Below are 16,868 nucleotides of genomic sequence, written 5' to 3' on the forward strand. Positions count from 1 at the left end.
CAATTAAAGTAAGGCTCTTCCTTTCCACCAAACCTTGTAATTTTTAGAGGATAAATCTGTAGACAAGACATTCTAGGCATTCACTGTTACTAGAAGCCTTGTCCCTTCCTATTCTGTGGTGCTGGTCATTATTAGGGCTGCAGCCTTGAGTCTTCAGCACCTCCTCAGTGACCTCAGCATTTCTAAACCGGTGAAAGTCCTGGTGATGATGGTTTCAAAGCCTGTTAAAATTATTCCCTGCTCTTCCTAGATTTTGAATGGGCCTTCAGCTATTCAGCAATTGACACAAGCACAGGATCTTCCAGTAAATAGGTTGTACTAAGGAATGTAAGCAAGAAATATCCAGGAAACAGGAACCACTGAAACAACCAGAGGGTAGAGGGATGGAGTGTGTTCAAGATTCTTCCTTTTTTTGTTGTTTCTTAATTATAAAGACACTTATTCTTGGACTTTATGGAGGAAATGAGTGGAAGAATAAAGTACTTAGTTGATGTTTGAAAAGTAGTAATCTGGAGATGGGGGACAAAGGGTTAGAGGGGTGAGTCAGTGGAAGTGGGTCATTGCAGGACCTAGAGACAGGACATGAAGTGAAACACATGGCACTGTTTGGACTGCACCTGCCACTTGCACATATGAATGCACAAAACCACTGCTAGAAGTGTCCTCCAAATATGGAGGAATTCTGCCTTTATTTATTTTGGCAATCCAAGATGTTTTGGTATCATGTTGTGGAAAACCCAAGATATTCTAATGGGAGAATGTATAATCACCCTCATGTTTTAAAGAATGTGTGTACTCTACCTTTCGTTCTCCTTTTTGAGTGTGGTACATATAGGTTAGCCGGAAAAGCTGAGATAGTTTTTAACAAAATTATTTTGCTCCAGACAATAAATGATGATTCAGAAACACTGAACTACCGTAGAACTGGTTTCAACAACTTTCTAGAACTTTATTCTAGAAAAGATTCCAGTATTGTCAAAATTACCAGTTTCAGTATCTTCAGAAAGAACTCATTGCTTTAGTTTCAACTTCAAGTTGTTTTTCCAAAGCAACTTCAAAAATCAATTTATGTTACAACATGTTTTTATAAAAATTATAATGTAAACAATATTTTTTAAATTATAAAAACAAACCCTTAAAGATATCTCAAAAATTCTCCAGGGGCATGAAAAACGTTTCCCATACAGATCCAATATTCACAAAAATATCAGTAAGCATTCCATGTGCAGGAAATTTTCAATGTAATAGAAGAAAAACAACTACATTTCAGGGACTTTTGGTGAAGGCATTTAGAAACACAGCTCTGGAGACTGAATATATCTGGACTATCAACTAGAAATCTAAACAGCATGCCTTTAGGAACAGTTTTTCCTGATTTAAAGTTACTTGGAGCGCAAGCACACAAAGAACTAATGATTCTGCTGTTTCAAGAACTGGAGTGCTTTATTTCCATCCACCCTCTTGAACATAAATGGGTTTGGGCATAAGTGAAAATGAAAACTGGGATACAGTCATTCAGGATCACAGTCCAAAATTAAACGGTCTTAAGACATGAACCTGCTGTACACAGAAAATGTGTATTTATATGAATGAATTTTCCAAGTGTGGATGTTTCTCACAATAGAACTGAGTGGTCTCTGGTCTCATGGGATAGTTTTATTTTCTGTTCCAGAAGTGTTCAGTTTAGAGGCAAAATCAGGTTTTTGGTGAGGTCCAGGTTTCTGCAGGGATATTTTGCTGAGCTGGCAAGGACGAGTCAGTAAGCTCAATACATGTTCAACTCCAGAATCCTGCTGGCTCCAAGTTCTCCCCTCTAAACCCCTAGACCACACAACTTCCTTTTCATGTAAACCCCAGACCACAGAGCTTCCTACCACCTGCTAGCCAGTTAAGTTGCATGCCATATAGCAATTCAGTACAAAACAGTACATACATCTCTGCGTGCACCTCTCACCTGTGCTTTTCCAAGGCTTGAAAGGCAGACAGCCAGTGTGAAAGCAGTCAGTATCCTGTAATGTACATAAAAAATGGCTGAAAATCTTCTGATATCCAGGCTCATTACATAGAATTAAATACACACAGACAAATTAATTTCTAGTGACACTTCAGTGTATTCCACATTTTGCTAACATGAATTTGGCCTCTGGAGAAGGAGTAATACAACTGTGGGCCAGATTCAGGTCTCAGAGTAAGTGACTCTGATGGTGCTATGGTTTTATGCAACTGGGATTGAAACCAGACTGTACATGTCTATGGACTAATCTAATTTTTATGACACCCCAAGCAGCAGCTGTTAAATGAACAAGTGTGCAATATTCAATAAAGCAGTTTTGCCCCTCTCTGACACCTTTCTTTTGCAAAAACGAAAGCTTTTCTTGCACACTGTGCATGTTTTACAGATGGGTAAACCAGAGCGAGGCCCTGCCTAAGCTCACAGTGTGACATGTTGGCAGGGCTGCAGACATGTCACGCAGGAGGTCCTGAATCCAAGCCAGTTGCTCCAACCGCTAAACCGCGTTTCATCCCCAGGAGACTATCTGAGATGAATCCATTTTCTTGGGGCCAGATTCTGTGCCTTTACTCAGTCTTGAGTAATAACTGCTCTGGAAGGAGACACACTGTGCCAGGTCACCCACTACTAGAAGCTGTTATCTTCAATGGAGCCTTCCGTAGGTGTATCATCTTTACATCTAGTGGTCCCTACTGGATCTCTCTCCACTGCAGCTGAAAGAAGAGGATCCTTCACTGACAGAGCCCTACAGCTATTTTTGGAGCTCCTTACCCAGAGCATAAAAGTTATGGTCAAGTAACCTCCCACCTCCAAATACTTACTAACAGATAGAAAACCATGAAAACACAGTCAGAAGTTATTTTTTTCTAAGTACTGTGGATTTCAGTGTTTTGCTGCTGCTTTATATAAAACTTCCCAATACCACTAGACCCACACCTTGCTTATCTTGGATTGTAATTCTGAATGGCAATTGGATACAATACATTCCCACAAAACCAGTACAGGAAGCAGCGGATATTTGAGGCAGCCTTACTTCTGCTACTCATGTGAGCTGCCAACTTTCTCTCTTAGAGCTGTCTCTGATTTCCAGTGCAAACTGAGCTGCTGAGCAAGACCTACAAATGCATCAGACAAAACCACACACAATGACTGACACATTAGAACAGATTTGTTTTAAATGAGGAGATGGAGACAAGCTCTGAAAAGTAAACATAAACCCTAAAATGGTTGTTCATAGTGCTGTGGAGACAGATTGTGCTTGTTGGCAACTTTTGAGTGACAAGGAAAGGCAAATTCTGCACAGAGTTTTCCTCAGAGTCTGATGTATAGCATTCAAACTACAATTTTATCCTAGGCTTGCACTTAATTTAGTGACTCCTCAAACATTTTTGAAGAGATTTTAAAGTGTGCTATAAAGACTGTTCTTTGCCTATAGCAAGAACAGCACTGGGAGGGAATACAACAGGTTATAGCAGAAGGCTGACATACCCAGCAACTGGGCAATGCTGCACATTGCTGCAGGACAGTGCACAATAATGAAATCCTCTACAAAACAGTCAGACAAAACTCAAATGTTTTTAGACAGTCTTTAGTTTCCATTGTTACAAGATGATATATTCTTTCCTCTTGGTGGGGGGGGGTGACCTTACTGCCTCATACACGTTCTGTCTGCACCCACGATCTCAATTTGCTTGTTACTTTAGATCTAAAATCCCCTCAAGAATTAATAACAGACATGCAGCATAACCTATCAACACTATATGCAGCTGGTCACAGAACCTTGCCCAGCAGGCAAAATATTTTAAACTAGTAATTAACCTCTGCAATAGTAACTAATTAACTTCAATCAATCACTGGAGCCAGTGGGATCATTGCTGCTGCAGTTCAGCACTCCCGCAGATGCGCAGAGTATAAGCACAGATCAAGAAGGAACTCGTCAGAGACAGCACAGCTTTAATAACAGGCAGATCGTCTTTCCCCAGCTCTGACCATTGAGATCCTGTCTCTTTGCAAATGGCTTTAGCAAGTGGATTGGCATAATGTGTCCCCGCCACAGCTATTTTCCACAAGTAGGTTTCCCGTCAGTAAGTAAAGAAGTTTCATGCATACCACTTACCTTCTTAATCCTTGCATGTCCAAAACCGTTGGGGAAAGGTGGAAAAAACCCAGAGTCTGTGCTGATGAATAACTAGAAAGTTTTCCAAACATTACCCTCTGCTAGCACTTCAGTTCCTCCGTCATTTATAGTCCAAAGAATGAAATGGCAAGTAATGGAGAAGATCGGGAGCCGTCTGTACCTCCTCAGACACTGGAGAGAATACAGAGAAAGCACCTGGTTTTGCTTAGTTCTCTTCTGTAATTCAGCATTAAACCAATTGGAGGAGGAATGTTAAAAATGAACACTTCATTTTCTAAGTATGTTAAACAATGCAAATGGGGGCCTCAGCCTGGGACAGCTGGTTTAGATTACAAAGCTCACCAACTGGCTAGACTCCTCACAACAACCTCGAGGAGCCTGCCAGGATAAAACACTAACAGCTTGAAGGAAAGCCTCTCCTGCTGCAAACTTCACAGTTAAATGTGCCTCAGAGCAGAGAGCACCGTTATTGGACAGAAACCCTTATCAAGGGACTGGAGAAGGGAAGGGATTGTTTTCCTTGCTCTGAGAACAAAAAAAAAGTCAGGCTTTTTTGGAGGCCCTCTAGCTGGTGTCCTGGACAATGAATATGCAACACTCGCTGCTCTGTGCCAATGGCATACTGATGAAAGGTCTGACCCTCTGGGAGGTGAATAACTCAAATTCATGATGATCACAGCTACAGGAACTATATTGCTTGGGGATTATTTGAAAACAGGAATAAACAAATTAAACATTCAAAGGAAAACAAATGGCTTGTCTGCAAACACTGGCCCTTTTTAAACTGATCCCATGCTTAAGGGAGCAGTTTATGATATGAAATATTTCTTAGGAAAAGCATAACTTGCAGATCTCCAGTTATGACTGAAGAGGAAGGAAATAAAGTACTTTTTCAGGTGTTTTGCAACTCTGCCACAGGCAGAGCTTTAGTAGGTCAAGCAGAACATTTATGAGATGTGAAAGGTAAGCAATCAGATGCAGCAAAGATTATAGCAGATCCAAAGATGAACACTGAAATTAAACACAGACGTGGACATTAAACAACTACTTTGAATTTCTGTTGAGTGTCCCACTTGAGAAAACCCTTTATTTCTAAGGAACCTGAAATTATTATCATACATCTCTGTGTAACAGATTGAGAAACAGAAGTACAGTTGATATAAGATATTAATAAAACTAGCCCCTAAGCATCGACATCCAGCTTGAGATACACAGACTGAGCTGCTTTAGGGGTGCTGAGCCCCCACAAGTTGTATTGGAACCAATGGGAAGCTCAAGAGCTCTGCACCTTGTTAACTGGCTGTAATTGTCCAAATTACCTTTCAAAAATGACAGCACCAGAGGCTTTGGGCCATTCCTGACAGTTTGTCTCTCTGGCTTGCTTGCATCGCTTGCACTGCATGGAAAATTAAACACTCACCTAGAATTATTCAAAGAATGTCTATACATTTGCAGACAAACAAGAACCAATTTAATTATTTTAAATAAAGTTCCCAAAAGCCTAACAAATACTTGCACAAGGGACTTCTGAAGAAGCTGCTGGGCATGGAAGGAGTTTTGCCATGGGTCAGAAAACAGGCAAGAGAGGATAGCAAGCAAAGACCAGGGAAATTTTCATTGTGGCAAATGGTTAACAGTGAGTATTCTCATTGCTCCATACCACCAGAGTTTCTCAATACACTCAATAACCTGGAGAGCTAACAGACCTAAGAGTAGCAGTGCTTACTGTATGTTAGAAGAGTGAAAATCTACTGACACAATGAGAAACAGCTTTACGGGAAAGCAAACGGTCTGTGCATCCAGCTGTGTGGATGAAGAGCTTGCTTCATCTGATGATACTTCACTTGCTAATCCACTGAATTTTTCTACAATCACATGGTAAAATCATTGCACACATGCCAGAATCACTGTATGAGTGCAGCACCAGTCTGCTCCCAAATAACTGCCTCAGAGTTCTGATCCAACTGGCAGAGGTGCTCCAGCCCCAGAGACAGGAGGCGAATCCAAATCTCACCACCTAAGGGGCTCCTTTAAGAAGAAATACTGTACAAATGTTTTGATTTTGCCTGTCTCCATCTGACAGCTGAAGTGGATAAAAACCAGAGTATAAGAAGTGTACCAAACCACAACCTGGGCTGGTTTACAGCATGGTGACTGTTTTTTTCCAAAATAAAAGGATTTGATGTTGCGGCTAAATGGAATTTCTTCAGTACCTTTCTGTAACTACCATCAGTCACAAAACAATGAGATGCAGCCACAGCCTTCTCACAACTCCCTTTGGTATGAAGAGTTGCATAAAGGAAGGAATTTGTAGGGCATAAGCCCCCTTTTGTTCACTATACCTATAAAAGTGGACAATTCAAAGCATCTTTCAACACCCTGTGCTGACACCTTCAGCATCTATGCTTATGATGGTGGCTAAACTTCCTTTCTAGCAGTGCTCTCACTTCAGTAGTCTCAAATATCCCTCTGTGTTATAAAATCCATTACTTCATTTAGATTAGCTTGACATTTCCTTTGTCTCCATGAGAAGGTGTGGAACAGTCCCCAGTATAAAATGGGGCTCTGTTAAATAATCATGTTCTTCAAAGTTTGCTTTGTGTATAGCTAGGGTTGAAACTATATCTCCAATTAAGACTTGGATTTTGAAAATTGTGTAATATATAATCATAAGGGGGACATAAACAGTGTTGCATAACTTTACTGTCCTTGGATGAGACAGCTGCACATATGAATTGAGCCATGCTCCTGCAGATAAAGCACAGCACTGGATGAACAGGAGCCCTCAGCACTGGAGAACATAATCTGACAGATTTTAAATGCCAAGAAAAAAGTTGTAAATAGGTCAGGGAACTTAAGAAGAGTTAATTACACTCAGCACACCTGAACAGAAAATCTTCCTCACAGAAACAAGTCCTCATCCTCTAAGTTTTACAACATTTGATCTCCTTTTTAAACTCTGATATTGTTCTTACATTTCTCCAGAACCACATCAGTCAAATACCCTTCTTGGATGTTCCTGTCATTTTTTAATTTCCCCCACTCTGAACATCTTCAACAACATTGTCAGACTGTGAGAAGAGTTGAACCACACAAGTCTGTATGGTGGTAGGTCTGTGAGCCCAAAGTCATTCTACATGCCAGGTCTTAGACATCTTTTACCCAGCCACACAGACTGGTTTAAATTCATTAAAGGAATCTGTCAATAACTGGCACTTTAAGGCCCCACATGTCCAAGTTTCATTTTGCTCCTACCAAATTTTATGGAACCAAATATTTTTACCAGCAAAAATGGTAGAACACTCAGAGCAAAACTGCTGGGCACTTGCAGAAACAATTGTGTCTTGGTAGCATCTAAGCTCCATGAGATTCACAAGTTGAGCTTTTGCCTGACTGTGGAGATTGATCCAAGTGTTCTTGAAGACTGCCAAATAAGCAAGCTTTTTATATTGTCACATGCTGATATAACATGACAGGCAGTGATTTGACATACACACATCTCATCCTACTGCCAAGCACCAAGCACACGGGAAATGTGGTCTCAAACCCTAATTCCACCTGAGAAAGAGTAGGGCTCGTTTCTTCCACCTCCCAGGAAAGAATCTCAGTTGCAAATTCCTGGTGTTTGGGGAGGGTTCCCTATAATTTTTCAAAGACTACCTTAGATTATCAGCTGAGGTCTGTTTTGTTCAGTGTCTGAATTATAACTGCCATCTCATAACATGAATGATGCAATAACCTGTTCCAGATGGCTCAGGCCAGAAGCTCAAAAGCACAGCCCTACATATATTTTCCTTTCCTAGCCAAACATAACACAAGCTAGAATTGACAGTGAAAATTAACACAATACGTAATTGTAAAGACATCAGTAGTGCTAACTAAAATATACTGGGAATGTAGGGTCCCTGAGATGTGTGTTGATCTGCAGCTCACAATATCATTTTTAGGAAGGAGAAAATGTAATAGTTCCTGTTGTGCTGCCATCTCTTGGGGCTCAGTTGCCTCAATGTGGTACAGTTACCACCTGCATGGGATATCCATGCAAAACAGATCCAATACAGCACCCATTCCTTCCTCCTGTACAAGGATATCCCCAGTCTGAGGCACGGGTTCCTTTGGGAAGAGGATACTGCTGATATTGCTTCCAAAGAGCCGCACACTGAGCCCCATTCAGGTTGTACCAGGGGGACTCACAGTGCCCAACCACATGCAATAAACACTTGAAGTCCTTGGTTTACTCCAACTCTTCATCTTTGTCCTGGTTTCAGCTGGGGTTAAACACCTCATAGCTATTACTCTCTTTACAGGCTGGTGGTCACTCTGATACCAACTTCTAATAGCACAACTTCTTTTAGGATAGAAATTACCAGTGGAAAGCCCAGGCACCACTGGATCCATTCTGAAATGCAACAACTCTAAACAAGGACTAGTATCTGACTCCACTTTATTGCTTTGAAAACACGTTAATTGTCCCTTTAGATGAGCAGTGCTAGAATCTAGCAGGTACATACCAAAACCGAAACAGTTTTAAATAGCCCAGTGAACTGCATCTACTGTAAGACAGAACTATTTCAGGAATATTCCCTTTACTGAGATCAGATTTGATGTTCATGATCACCTGTCTAGCCGTAGTACTTTCTAGGATAGTCTAGGAAGACGCCTGAGGCAAAAAAGAGTAATATTCTTGGAAGAATTCTTCAGTATTGTTCAGGGATTTTTTAACCCAATAAAAGTAAGGTAAACAAGCAAACTAAATGATTAGCGTAACTTCCTCAGGAAAGCCTTTCACAGCATTTTTGGTGTATGTGACAACACCCAGCAGAGAGTAGTAATTATTATTAGTAGTAGTTTGCAACAGCCTGCTACATTCTTCTTGAGTTTTCAATCCTTAGATGACTGACATTTGTACTTTTAAAATATTTTCCTGTAAAAAGTGTATGGAACATAATCCTGTACCTAAAGACAAAAGATATACTTGAGAACTCCCTTCTCCCCCTTGGTTGCTCTGAGTATCCAAGAACAAGGTGCCCCAGCCCACTGTTCATACTTATACTTTTTTTTCTGTTGACACTCAGCATAGCTCTGGTAACTGCAGTTCACATTTTGCCTGAAACTAGACAGATATTTTAGTTTGTTTTTGTTTATTTTATAAGATTGACATGTACATAAACTGGGCTGCAGCCTTCCCTGCATTTTTGTCAAATGGTCTAGACAATGTGGTTGAAAACAATGCTCTTTAATCTTGTGACAAAATGTTTACCAGCCCCTTTTAATAGCAAGCATAAATTCTTTATGGCCAATTTCAGCTAATAATGACCTTCCATAAATAAAGACCTAAAACTCTTAATACTCCTGGACCAAGACTAAAGTCTGTTTCACTGTTGGAGCAAGCCAACATTCAGTCTTCTCAAGTGCCTGGGATACATAAACCATTGGTCTCCAATTACGACCAGACAGTTAGAAGTATGTACTAAAACCTCCCTTAGAAATATTCACGACTGATTTATTTTATGCTAAAATGCCTCAAGACGGCTGTGTCTTTCACAGTTTCCCAAGCCCTTTACTAACTCAAGCACCACACTGGGCACATCTGGCACAGCAGGATTGGGTGGCACCTCAGAGCAGCTGACTGGAGACAGTGGTTCACTTTTACTGGTTACCCTGGCAGCTCTCCCTGGCTGCTGGGCATCAGTGCCAGTAAAACACCAGCTTCGCCTGTGCTTCCTCGGCTCCCAGGTACTTTAATTCCATCACACAGAACTTATATTTTAGGTGGGTTTTGTGTTCTGGGTTGGTTTGATTTTGGTTTTTATTTTCAGATTTAGTTGAGCATCTTTTCTCCTTTTTAGTCTGCTTTGGCAACTCACTTTGTTTTTATCCAAAAGATTAGCCACCATAGCATTGAGCATATTCTGTGTTTTCCATTAAAACACTTCAGGTTCTGAATAAACCCAAACAAGTCTGTGGAAATGCCATCTCTCAACAGGGGTGTTTGAAAGTTCACAAGTATGCACACTATTTCTGTAAGGGCACCTGCCAGAACGCTGGTGGTGAATCCAGAGTAGCCAATATTTGACATCAACCCTCTTTTCCAGAGCTTCTCTTCTTCCAAGTGGTGGAAAACATTCCCTTTTTAAAAACATGTTTCACTCTCATAGGTGAATGAATACAATATAAGCAAAGACTTCTGGTTTCTTTTTCCAGTAAAACACTTGGCACATTTTTGGGTCTTTTCCTTAAGATTTTTGGGGCTATATGTTAGTCAAATATAGGAGTGGCAGAAAGTTTCCCTATGAGGAGAGAGATAATTTTGACTGTTCTGTACTTTCTCAACTGCTTTCCTAACCCCAGAAGACATTTATAAACTTTTTGTCGGTTTAAGAACTACTACACTTAATTTACTTATTCTCACAGCAGGGATTACACCGTTTCACAAATTACCTGTTTACTTTTGTGACCTAACCATGCTTTATAAGAACTGGCTATGAAACTGGGTGATAAACATGATGTGTGTTGTCTGTTTTCAGACTCATTATTCACTGGTCTGCAGCAACAAGTGCTGCTGTAAGGCAGTGATTAAGCGTGCTAAATGTAGAAACTCCACTGAGCAGGCTGTACTCCCATCTCCTAGTCGTGCTGTGTGTGCTGCAGAGCATACAAAATCTTCCAACAGGATGCAGTTTCTAACACAGAGTGTTTCTTTTTTTTGTTTTAAATCTGCTGGCCTTTGCTTTGAGTTGCACTGGTTGCCACAGCAGAAGAAGCTGAGCAGTACGAGGAGTTCCCCATTCAGAAGCAGCCCAGCTATGCCCAGGGCTCCTATCCGTTTGGGAATTGTGGGGTACCAGAACCTCAAGCAGCCATGTGAAAAGTCAGTGGAACTGGACCCTTCTTCCAATGGAGGCACTTGTACAGCTAACAGAGTCCATAGCCAGAGCCTGACAAATCAATCAGTCCCCATTTTGTCCATAGTTCCATAAAAAAATTCAAGAAGCTGAAGTTGTGCCAGATAAAGAAAATAGAAAAGAACAAAAACTCTGACAGGTTAAATGTGAAAAACAGAAAGTCAGGCCAAGAAGGTTTGAGAAACAAATCATAAGAAGCATAAAAGCTAATAATAAATTCTTTTTCAGACACACCACAAGCAGGAAAACTGCCAAACAGTCTGCAAAGCCAACAGATGAACAAGGTATAAAAATAGTGCTTAGAAAATTTAAAACCACTGTACAAGGTGAAGTGTTTCTTCTTCGATCTGTTTTTGCTAGAGAAACTTCAAGAGATTACCATAGTGGAATAAAAAAAAAAAAAAAAAGAAAGGAAAAGAAGTAAGTAAAAACAAACAAAAAAGTCCTGTTTGGAATGATATGTCTAAATTGAAATGTCAGCAGGAGAGGTTGCAGAAAAAATCAAGAAAATAAAGAAAAACCATTCATCAGAACTCACTTGACATTTAGAAATTGTTAACTGAATTAAATATGACTGTTAGCAACAGCTGAATTGTTTATCTGAAGTGCAATCTCTCACAAAATTGCCCTGGTGCTGCTAGAAGAAAACTACCAAATACAATCCTGTATTTCATAGGTTTCTATATAATTGTTAATAAAATATGGAACAGTAAATCCAAAATATCTGGAAATCAGTAGTACAGCACAGGAGATTTAGTGAAATTCAGGAAGAATTTCATCATGGAAAGGGTTGTTAAACATTGGAATGGACTGCCCAGGGAGATGGTAGCGTCACCATCCCTGGAGGTGTTCAAGAAATGACTGGACGTGCCACTTAGTGCCATGGTCTAGTTGATGTGGTGATGATCCATCAAAGGTTGGACTTGATGGTCTTAAGGGTCTTTTCCAACCTTAATGATTCTGTGATCTTTTAGGCATAGGTTTTCTTGGAGACTATCCTTAAGAACTACGTACCTCAGAAAAATAGCTCTGCTCCACGGTATAGAAATTTATTTTTAAATTTACTCTAGCTCTGCGCAATTGAAACCAGCTCCAGCCAACTCCTAACTGCCACCTGTAAATAGCATATGTGATTTTTTTTCAGCAAAACTTGGGAATTTTTGTATAACAGCTGCCATTTCAAAGTTTTTAACTTCATCTATAGCCTTTTTAGCCACCCTGCGCCAACCCAGAAAAGGACCATGGAATGGGCACTGAAGCTAAGTTAGGTGTGGCTGAGACTCCCAGGGGACTTGGCACAGGGGCATGGAACATTAGGAGGTCTGCCAAGATACTTACAAAGAGACCAGGGATGGGGGATCAAAGAGTGAAGGACACAAGAAGATAAGTCCAACTGCTCTTTGAAGTGGAACTTCTCAGTATTAAGCACATTGCCTCTTTGCACTGTGGCAACAGTGAGAGATGCATCAGTACCCTGGGCAATGCGGGGACTCAGTGCCAAGCACAATGTCAAGACCACATCGCTGTGGCAGAGTACACGTAGCCTTCCCCCTATGAGTCACAGGCTCAATTAAGTCACAGTTTGGCCTCTCGCCAGAGCTTCTTTCATACTTTCGCAACAGGAGGGTTGGCCCTCCAGGCTTCAATCAATTGCAGTAATTTCTGATGTTTCCCTATTCCATTTTAGTTTCTAATGAAAATCTTTTTCATGAACTAGATTGCCTAGTCCTATTTGGCCAGGGCAGTGCAGGTTTCAGGTTGCCAGCAAAGCATCAGGCTATTTAAGTACCTGTACAAGGCAGTTGGAACCACTGATTGAGTTCAGGAGAAGAACATCAGAGCCAGAGTGCAGCAGGCTCCCTGGATCGCCAGCCCCACTGACTTGGCAGGTTCTGGGAAGCACACTATAGTTGCTGTTCTGTTCAGAGTCCAGTAAGGACAGAGGTACCACCTGCCACCCCTCTGCCTGCAGTGGCACTCTGCAGGTCCTTCATCCAGAGCACTCTGCAGACAATGTGCTATTCAGTCTGCACTTGAGGCCAGACAGATCTGGCAACCCTAGTTATGACTCATTCATTTTCTTTAGAATCCTGTACTCCTCAAATTTTTGTAGTTTCATAATAAGCCTTCTCTATGTTAGCTGAAAACTGTTGAATACATCTGTTACTGCTCCTATTGTCAAAAATAAGGTAGTGTTCTGTTTGTCTTCATTTTTATTGGCAGCCACTACTTAAGCATAGAGCAAAGTGCAGTCTAAATATTTTCCAAATCTATTTCCAGAAAAAGTTCCAATTTTGATTACTATTTTTCAATGCTCCAGTCTACCATTTAAACCACTTTCTTTACTACAATTTTACTCCTGCTACAATTTAGTGTTGTATCCATGGTACGGCATGTAAACCAAAACACACAGGTGAACCAGAATCAACTAGGTGATTTGCTTGTAATTCTGAAAATACCCTTTTATTACACACAAAAGGATCACTCAAATACTTTAATACCTTATAACAATAAAGAAAACTACTGCAGGAGATAAGGAAACAGTTTTACATAAAGGTTAATTTTACAATCACCATGTGGTGGGCTTTCGTCATGATGAGCTGAAACCTGAATCCCTTATTTCCTTTTCCCTATGCAGCTTCTTAGACACCTGCACCCAAACAGTGTCTGGAATCACTCTCATGATCTCCATTTATTCTCCTGAGAAAGTGACCATACCACTCTATTCAACTACCTGAAAGGAGGTTGTAGCCAGGCAGGAGTCGGTCTCTTCTTCCAAGCAACCAGATGAGAAGACAGCAGCCTCAAGCTGCCCCAGGGAAGGTTCAGGTCGGACATCAGGAGAAATTTCTTCACAGAAAGGGTTGTTGAGCAATGACTGGACGTGGCACTCAGTGCCATGGTCTCATTGACAAGGTATGTTTGGTCAAAGCTTGGACTCAATGATCTCAGAAGTCTTTTCTAACGGATTCTGTGAAATAATGTTTACAGCTTACATTTCTTATACTTTTTCCCATTTAGGAACTTTTATCCCTGATTTACTCGAAACTGCTACTACCTCTTACTGTTGCTCTATTTACATTCAGTTGCAACTTTGTTGCTTAGGGTAAGTATATTTTGTTGGTAATACTATATTAACTGTTCAGGAAACTCATGGATTCAGGCTACCTAAGTTGTACAAATGAGTGTAGCTTTATTTAGTTCTCAAAATCCAGCTTAATGTGGGCTTCTGTCTTTCTCTGCAGCCCTGAAAAGGTCAAAATAATTTTCAAAACCTTAGAATGTCCTTAGCTCCCTACTCCCTAATTTACAAAAAGTTACATTTGAAGCATTATAACTCTTGGCTTTCTGTTCTCAGAGGGTTGTGTTTAACAGTGCTTCCCATTCTAGGGAGTCAGGAGATACCACTGGTCGGTTCTTACTAGCTCAAAATCAACCATCTGACTGTTCACCTCGTAGGAGAGCCTTGGCAGAAAGCTGCCAAATGACAAAATATGCACCACTTGGAGTGTGTTACACACCTTTTTTTTTTTCCTAACCCCTTGGACTATTCCATCAACAAACATTAGTTACTAAGTGGCTGTACTAGAGTGCTGGCTAAGAGCTACTATTTCATAAGTGACATGAAATAAATAGTTCCTAGCTGCCTCAAATCAGTAAAACCTCCTTGGTCTGTGCTCCCACACCTGATCATGCTGCAATTCAATCCACCTTGCATGACCATCTGGAAATTCACTGGGGGGAAAAGCAGGCAGCATCCAATGTCAAAAAAGAAAACCTTGTGGCTAACCACTCAGTACTGCCAAGATTCCCTTTACCTTTGTGATACTGGCTAATATTCGAACAGTATCCAGGCAGCTCTCTGAAGAGTTAGATGTCCTTTACACTAAGGGAGATAGAACATTCTTGTTTGTTGGTACAAGGGTCAGCTTGCTCCCTTTGTTAACAAACACACAAAACAGGTATAAGTAGTTTGTTTCCTTGATACCATTGGTCTGTAGTCTGTCAGTGCTTGTTACAACACCACATGTGACAGGGCTTCTAAACTCTCTTCTATCAATAACTGGCAAAACCCTCTAATAATAGTTAACCATAACTCACATATTATAATATTTTTTTCACTTTTTCCACAGACTACAGATTAAAAGAGGGTAGGTTTCGATTAGATATTAAAAAGAAATTCTTGACTGTGAGAGTGGTGAGACATTGAAATAGGCTGCACAGAGAAGTTGTGGATGCCCCATCTGCTGAAGTGTTCAAGGCCAGGTTGGATGGGACTCTGAACAACCTGGTCTAGTGAAAGGTGTCCCTGCCTGTGGCAGGGGGATTGGAACCGGATGATCTTGAAGGCCCTTTCCAAACAAGGCAGTTTCATGAGTCTATGAAAATACCAAAAACCCAACAGTGTATCAATATTGACATCAGCAGTAAGAAGACATTAATTAACTGTAAAGCTTTCATGAGGTATGTGATAATGTGAAATACTTACAATGCAAGCATCTTCCATTCTGTCTCTTCTACTTTAGCCATCAGTCACTCCTATACATAGTCCAGATCGCCTGCCTTATTGGTAACAACTTATGCAAAATGGCCAAGAATGACAGTAAGAAAAAATACTAAAATGCAGGGGATTGACATTTGGTTAAAAAAAAAAATTATTTCTACACTGGTCACTATAATGTGTGAAATTATATTGCTGTGACTAACTGGTGTAATGCAGGAAAGTTTAATTTAAAAAAAAAAAAAAAAACAACAAAAAAACCCCCAACATTCCCCTGCCCCAATAAAAAAACCCCAAACCACAGTCACAATTAGAAAGATCAACCAGTTACTTCCTTCTCTTTGCATGGAATGCAGGATAAGCAAAGAACAGGGAAAAAAAAAAAAAAGAGAGAGAAAGTCTAAAGAGAACAATGGAAAACATTAACCTTTGTTTCCCCCCCTTATATCAAGTTTGCAAAATGAATCTGTTAATACAATTCTGTTACCTTACCACTAAAGATAACTGATAACTTGTTAAACCAAAACTAGGAGGACCACACCTTTTTTTTCCTTGCAAAAGCCACAGAAAACAATTACATTAAATGATAGAATGAAAATTTTCAACTACTGCACCTTGTTCATAAACTCTAGAGATTTTTTTTTCCTCATGCTGCTGTGTGAAAGACCCACACAATTAACAGGACAGACTACATGAGTCACGTATGTACATGCGGGAAACTGGTAAGGCAACTATATATGGAACAGTTATCAAGAACAAAGTAAACATAAAAGAAAAATTAGAGGAAAAAATATATCTACTAATCATTCAACGAAAACAAAGCTTGAATGTTTGTAATGGTCTGTGAAACATTCAAAGAAGGAAGAAAGAAACAAAGTAATGAAGTTGTTCTACACTTCTCTGCACAAAAGTACTGCCTGGAACACAAAGCCCAGCTGATTTCTAACAAAGCATCAAACCCCCCCAATGTACCTGTGGAACGAGCCTTAGAACAGAAACCTCTAAGGCATAAGGATTTTCTCCATAGTTCAACAGAGCTCACCTCCTAGGACTTAAGGACTGAAGCCTTTTGTATCTCTGCTATAGATTTTCTTCTCCCTCAAGGAGCTTAATGAGGAACTCTGAAGTTCTTCAGTACCTTTGCTTGGTATTAGACTTCCCTCTTCAAATTCACAGCTTATTGTACGAATGGAACTGATTTACAGCATGCAGAAACAAATGGTCTTACTATGTTTTCTTTATTGGCATTTAGAAAGCTTCCTGAAAGAGAAATGTGTACATATTAAGTTCTCTGCAGTTGAAGAAGAAAAAAAT

The 16,868-nt window shown here is 40.2% G+C and overlaps 1 protein-coding gene across 1 annotated transcript in view; it reads right to left on the bottom strand.

The window, feature by feature from the left end:
- FBLN5 (fibulin 5) overlaps positions 1-16,692 on the bottom strand; it is a 56,568-nt gene extending 39,876 nt beyond the window's left edge. Inside the window, exons 1-3 of the mRNA XM_069018110.1 lie at positions 13,788-16,692; positions 4,128-4,319; positions 1,955-2,009 (exon numbers count right to left, since the gene is read on the bottom strand). Coding sequence (XP_068874211.1) covers positions 1,955-2,009; positions 4,128-4,219 — 147 coding nt within the window. The 5' untranslated portion in view covers positions 4,220-4,319; positions 13,788-16,692. The remainder of the gene's footprint in view (positions 1-1,954; positions 2,010-4,127; positions 4,320-13,787) is intronic.
- Positions 16,693-16,868: the final 176 nt, after the last annotated feature.

The sequence above is a fragment of the Aphelocoma coerulescens genome, chromosome 5 (genome assembly GCF_041296385.1).
Source record: "Aphelocoma coerulescens isolate FSJ_1873_10779 chromosome 5, UR_Acoe_1.0, whole genome shotgun sequence".
Classification (NCBI taxonomy): Eukaryota; Metazoa; Chordata; class Aves; order Passeriformes; family Corvidae; genus Aphelocoma; species Aphelocoma coerulescens.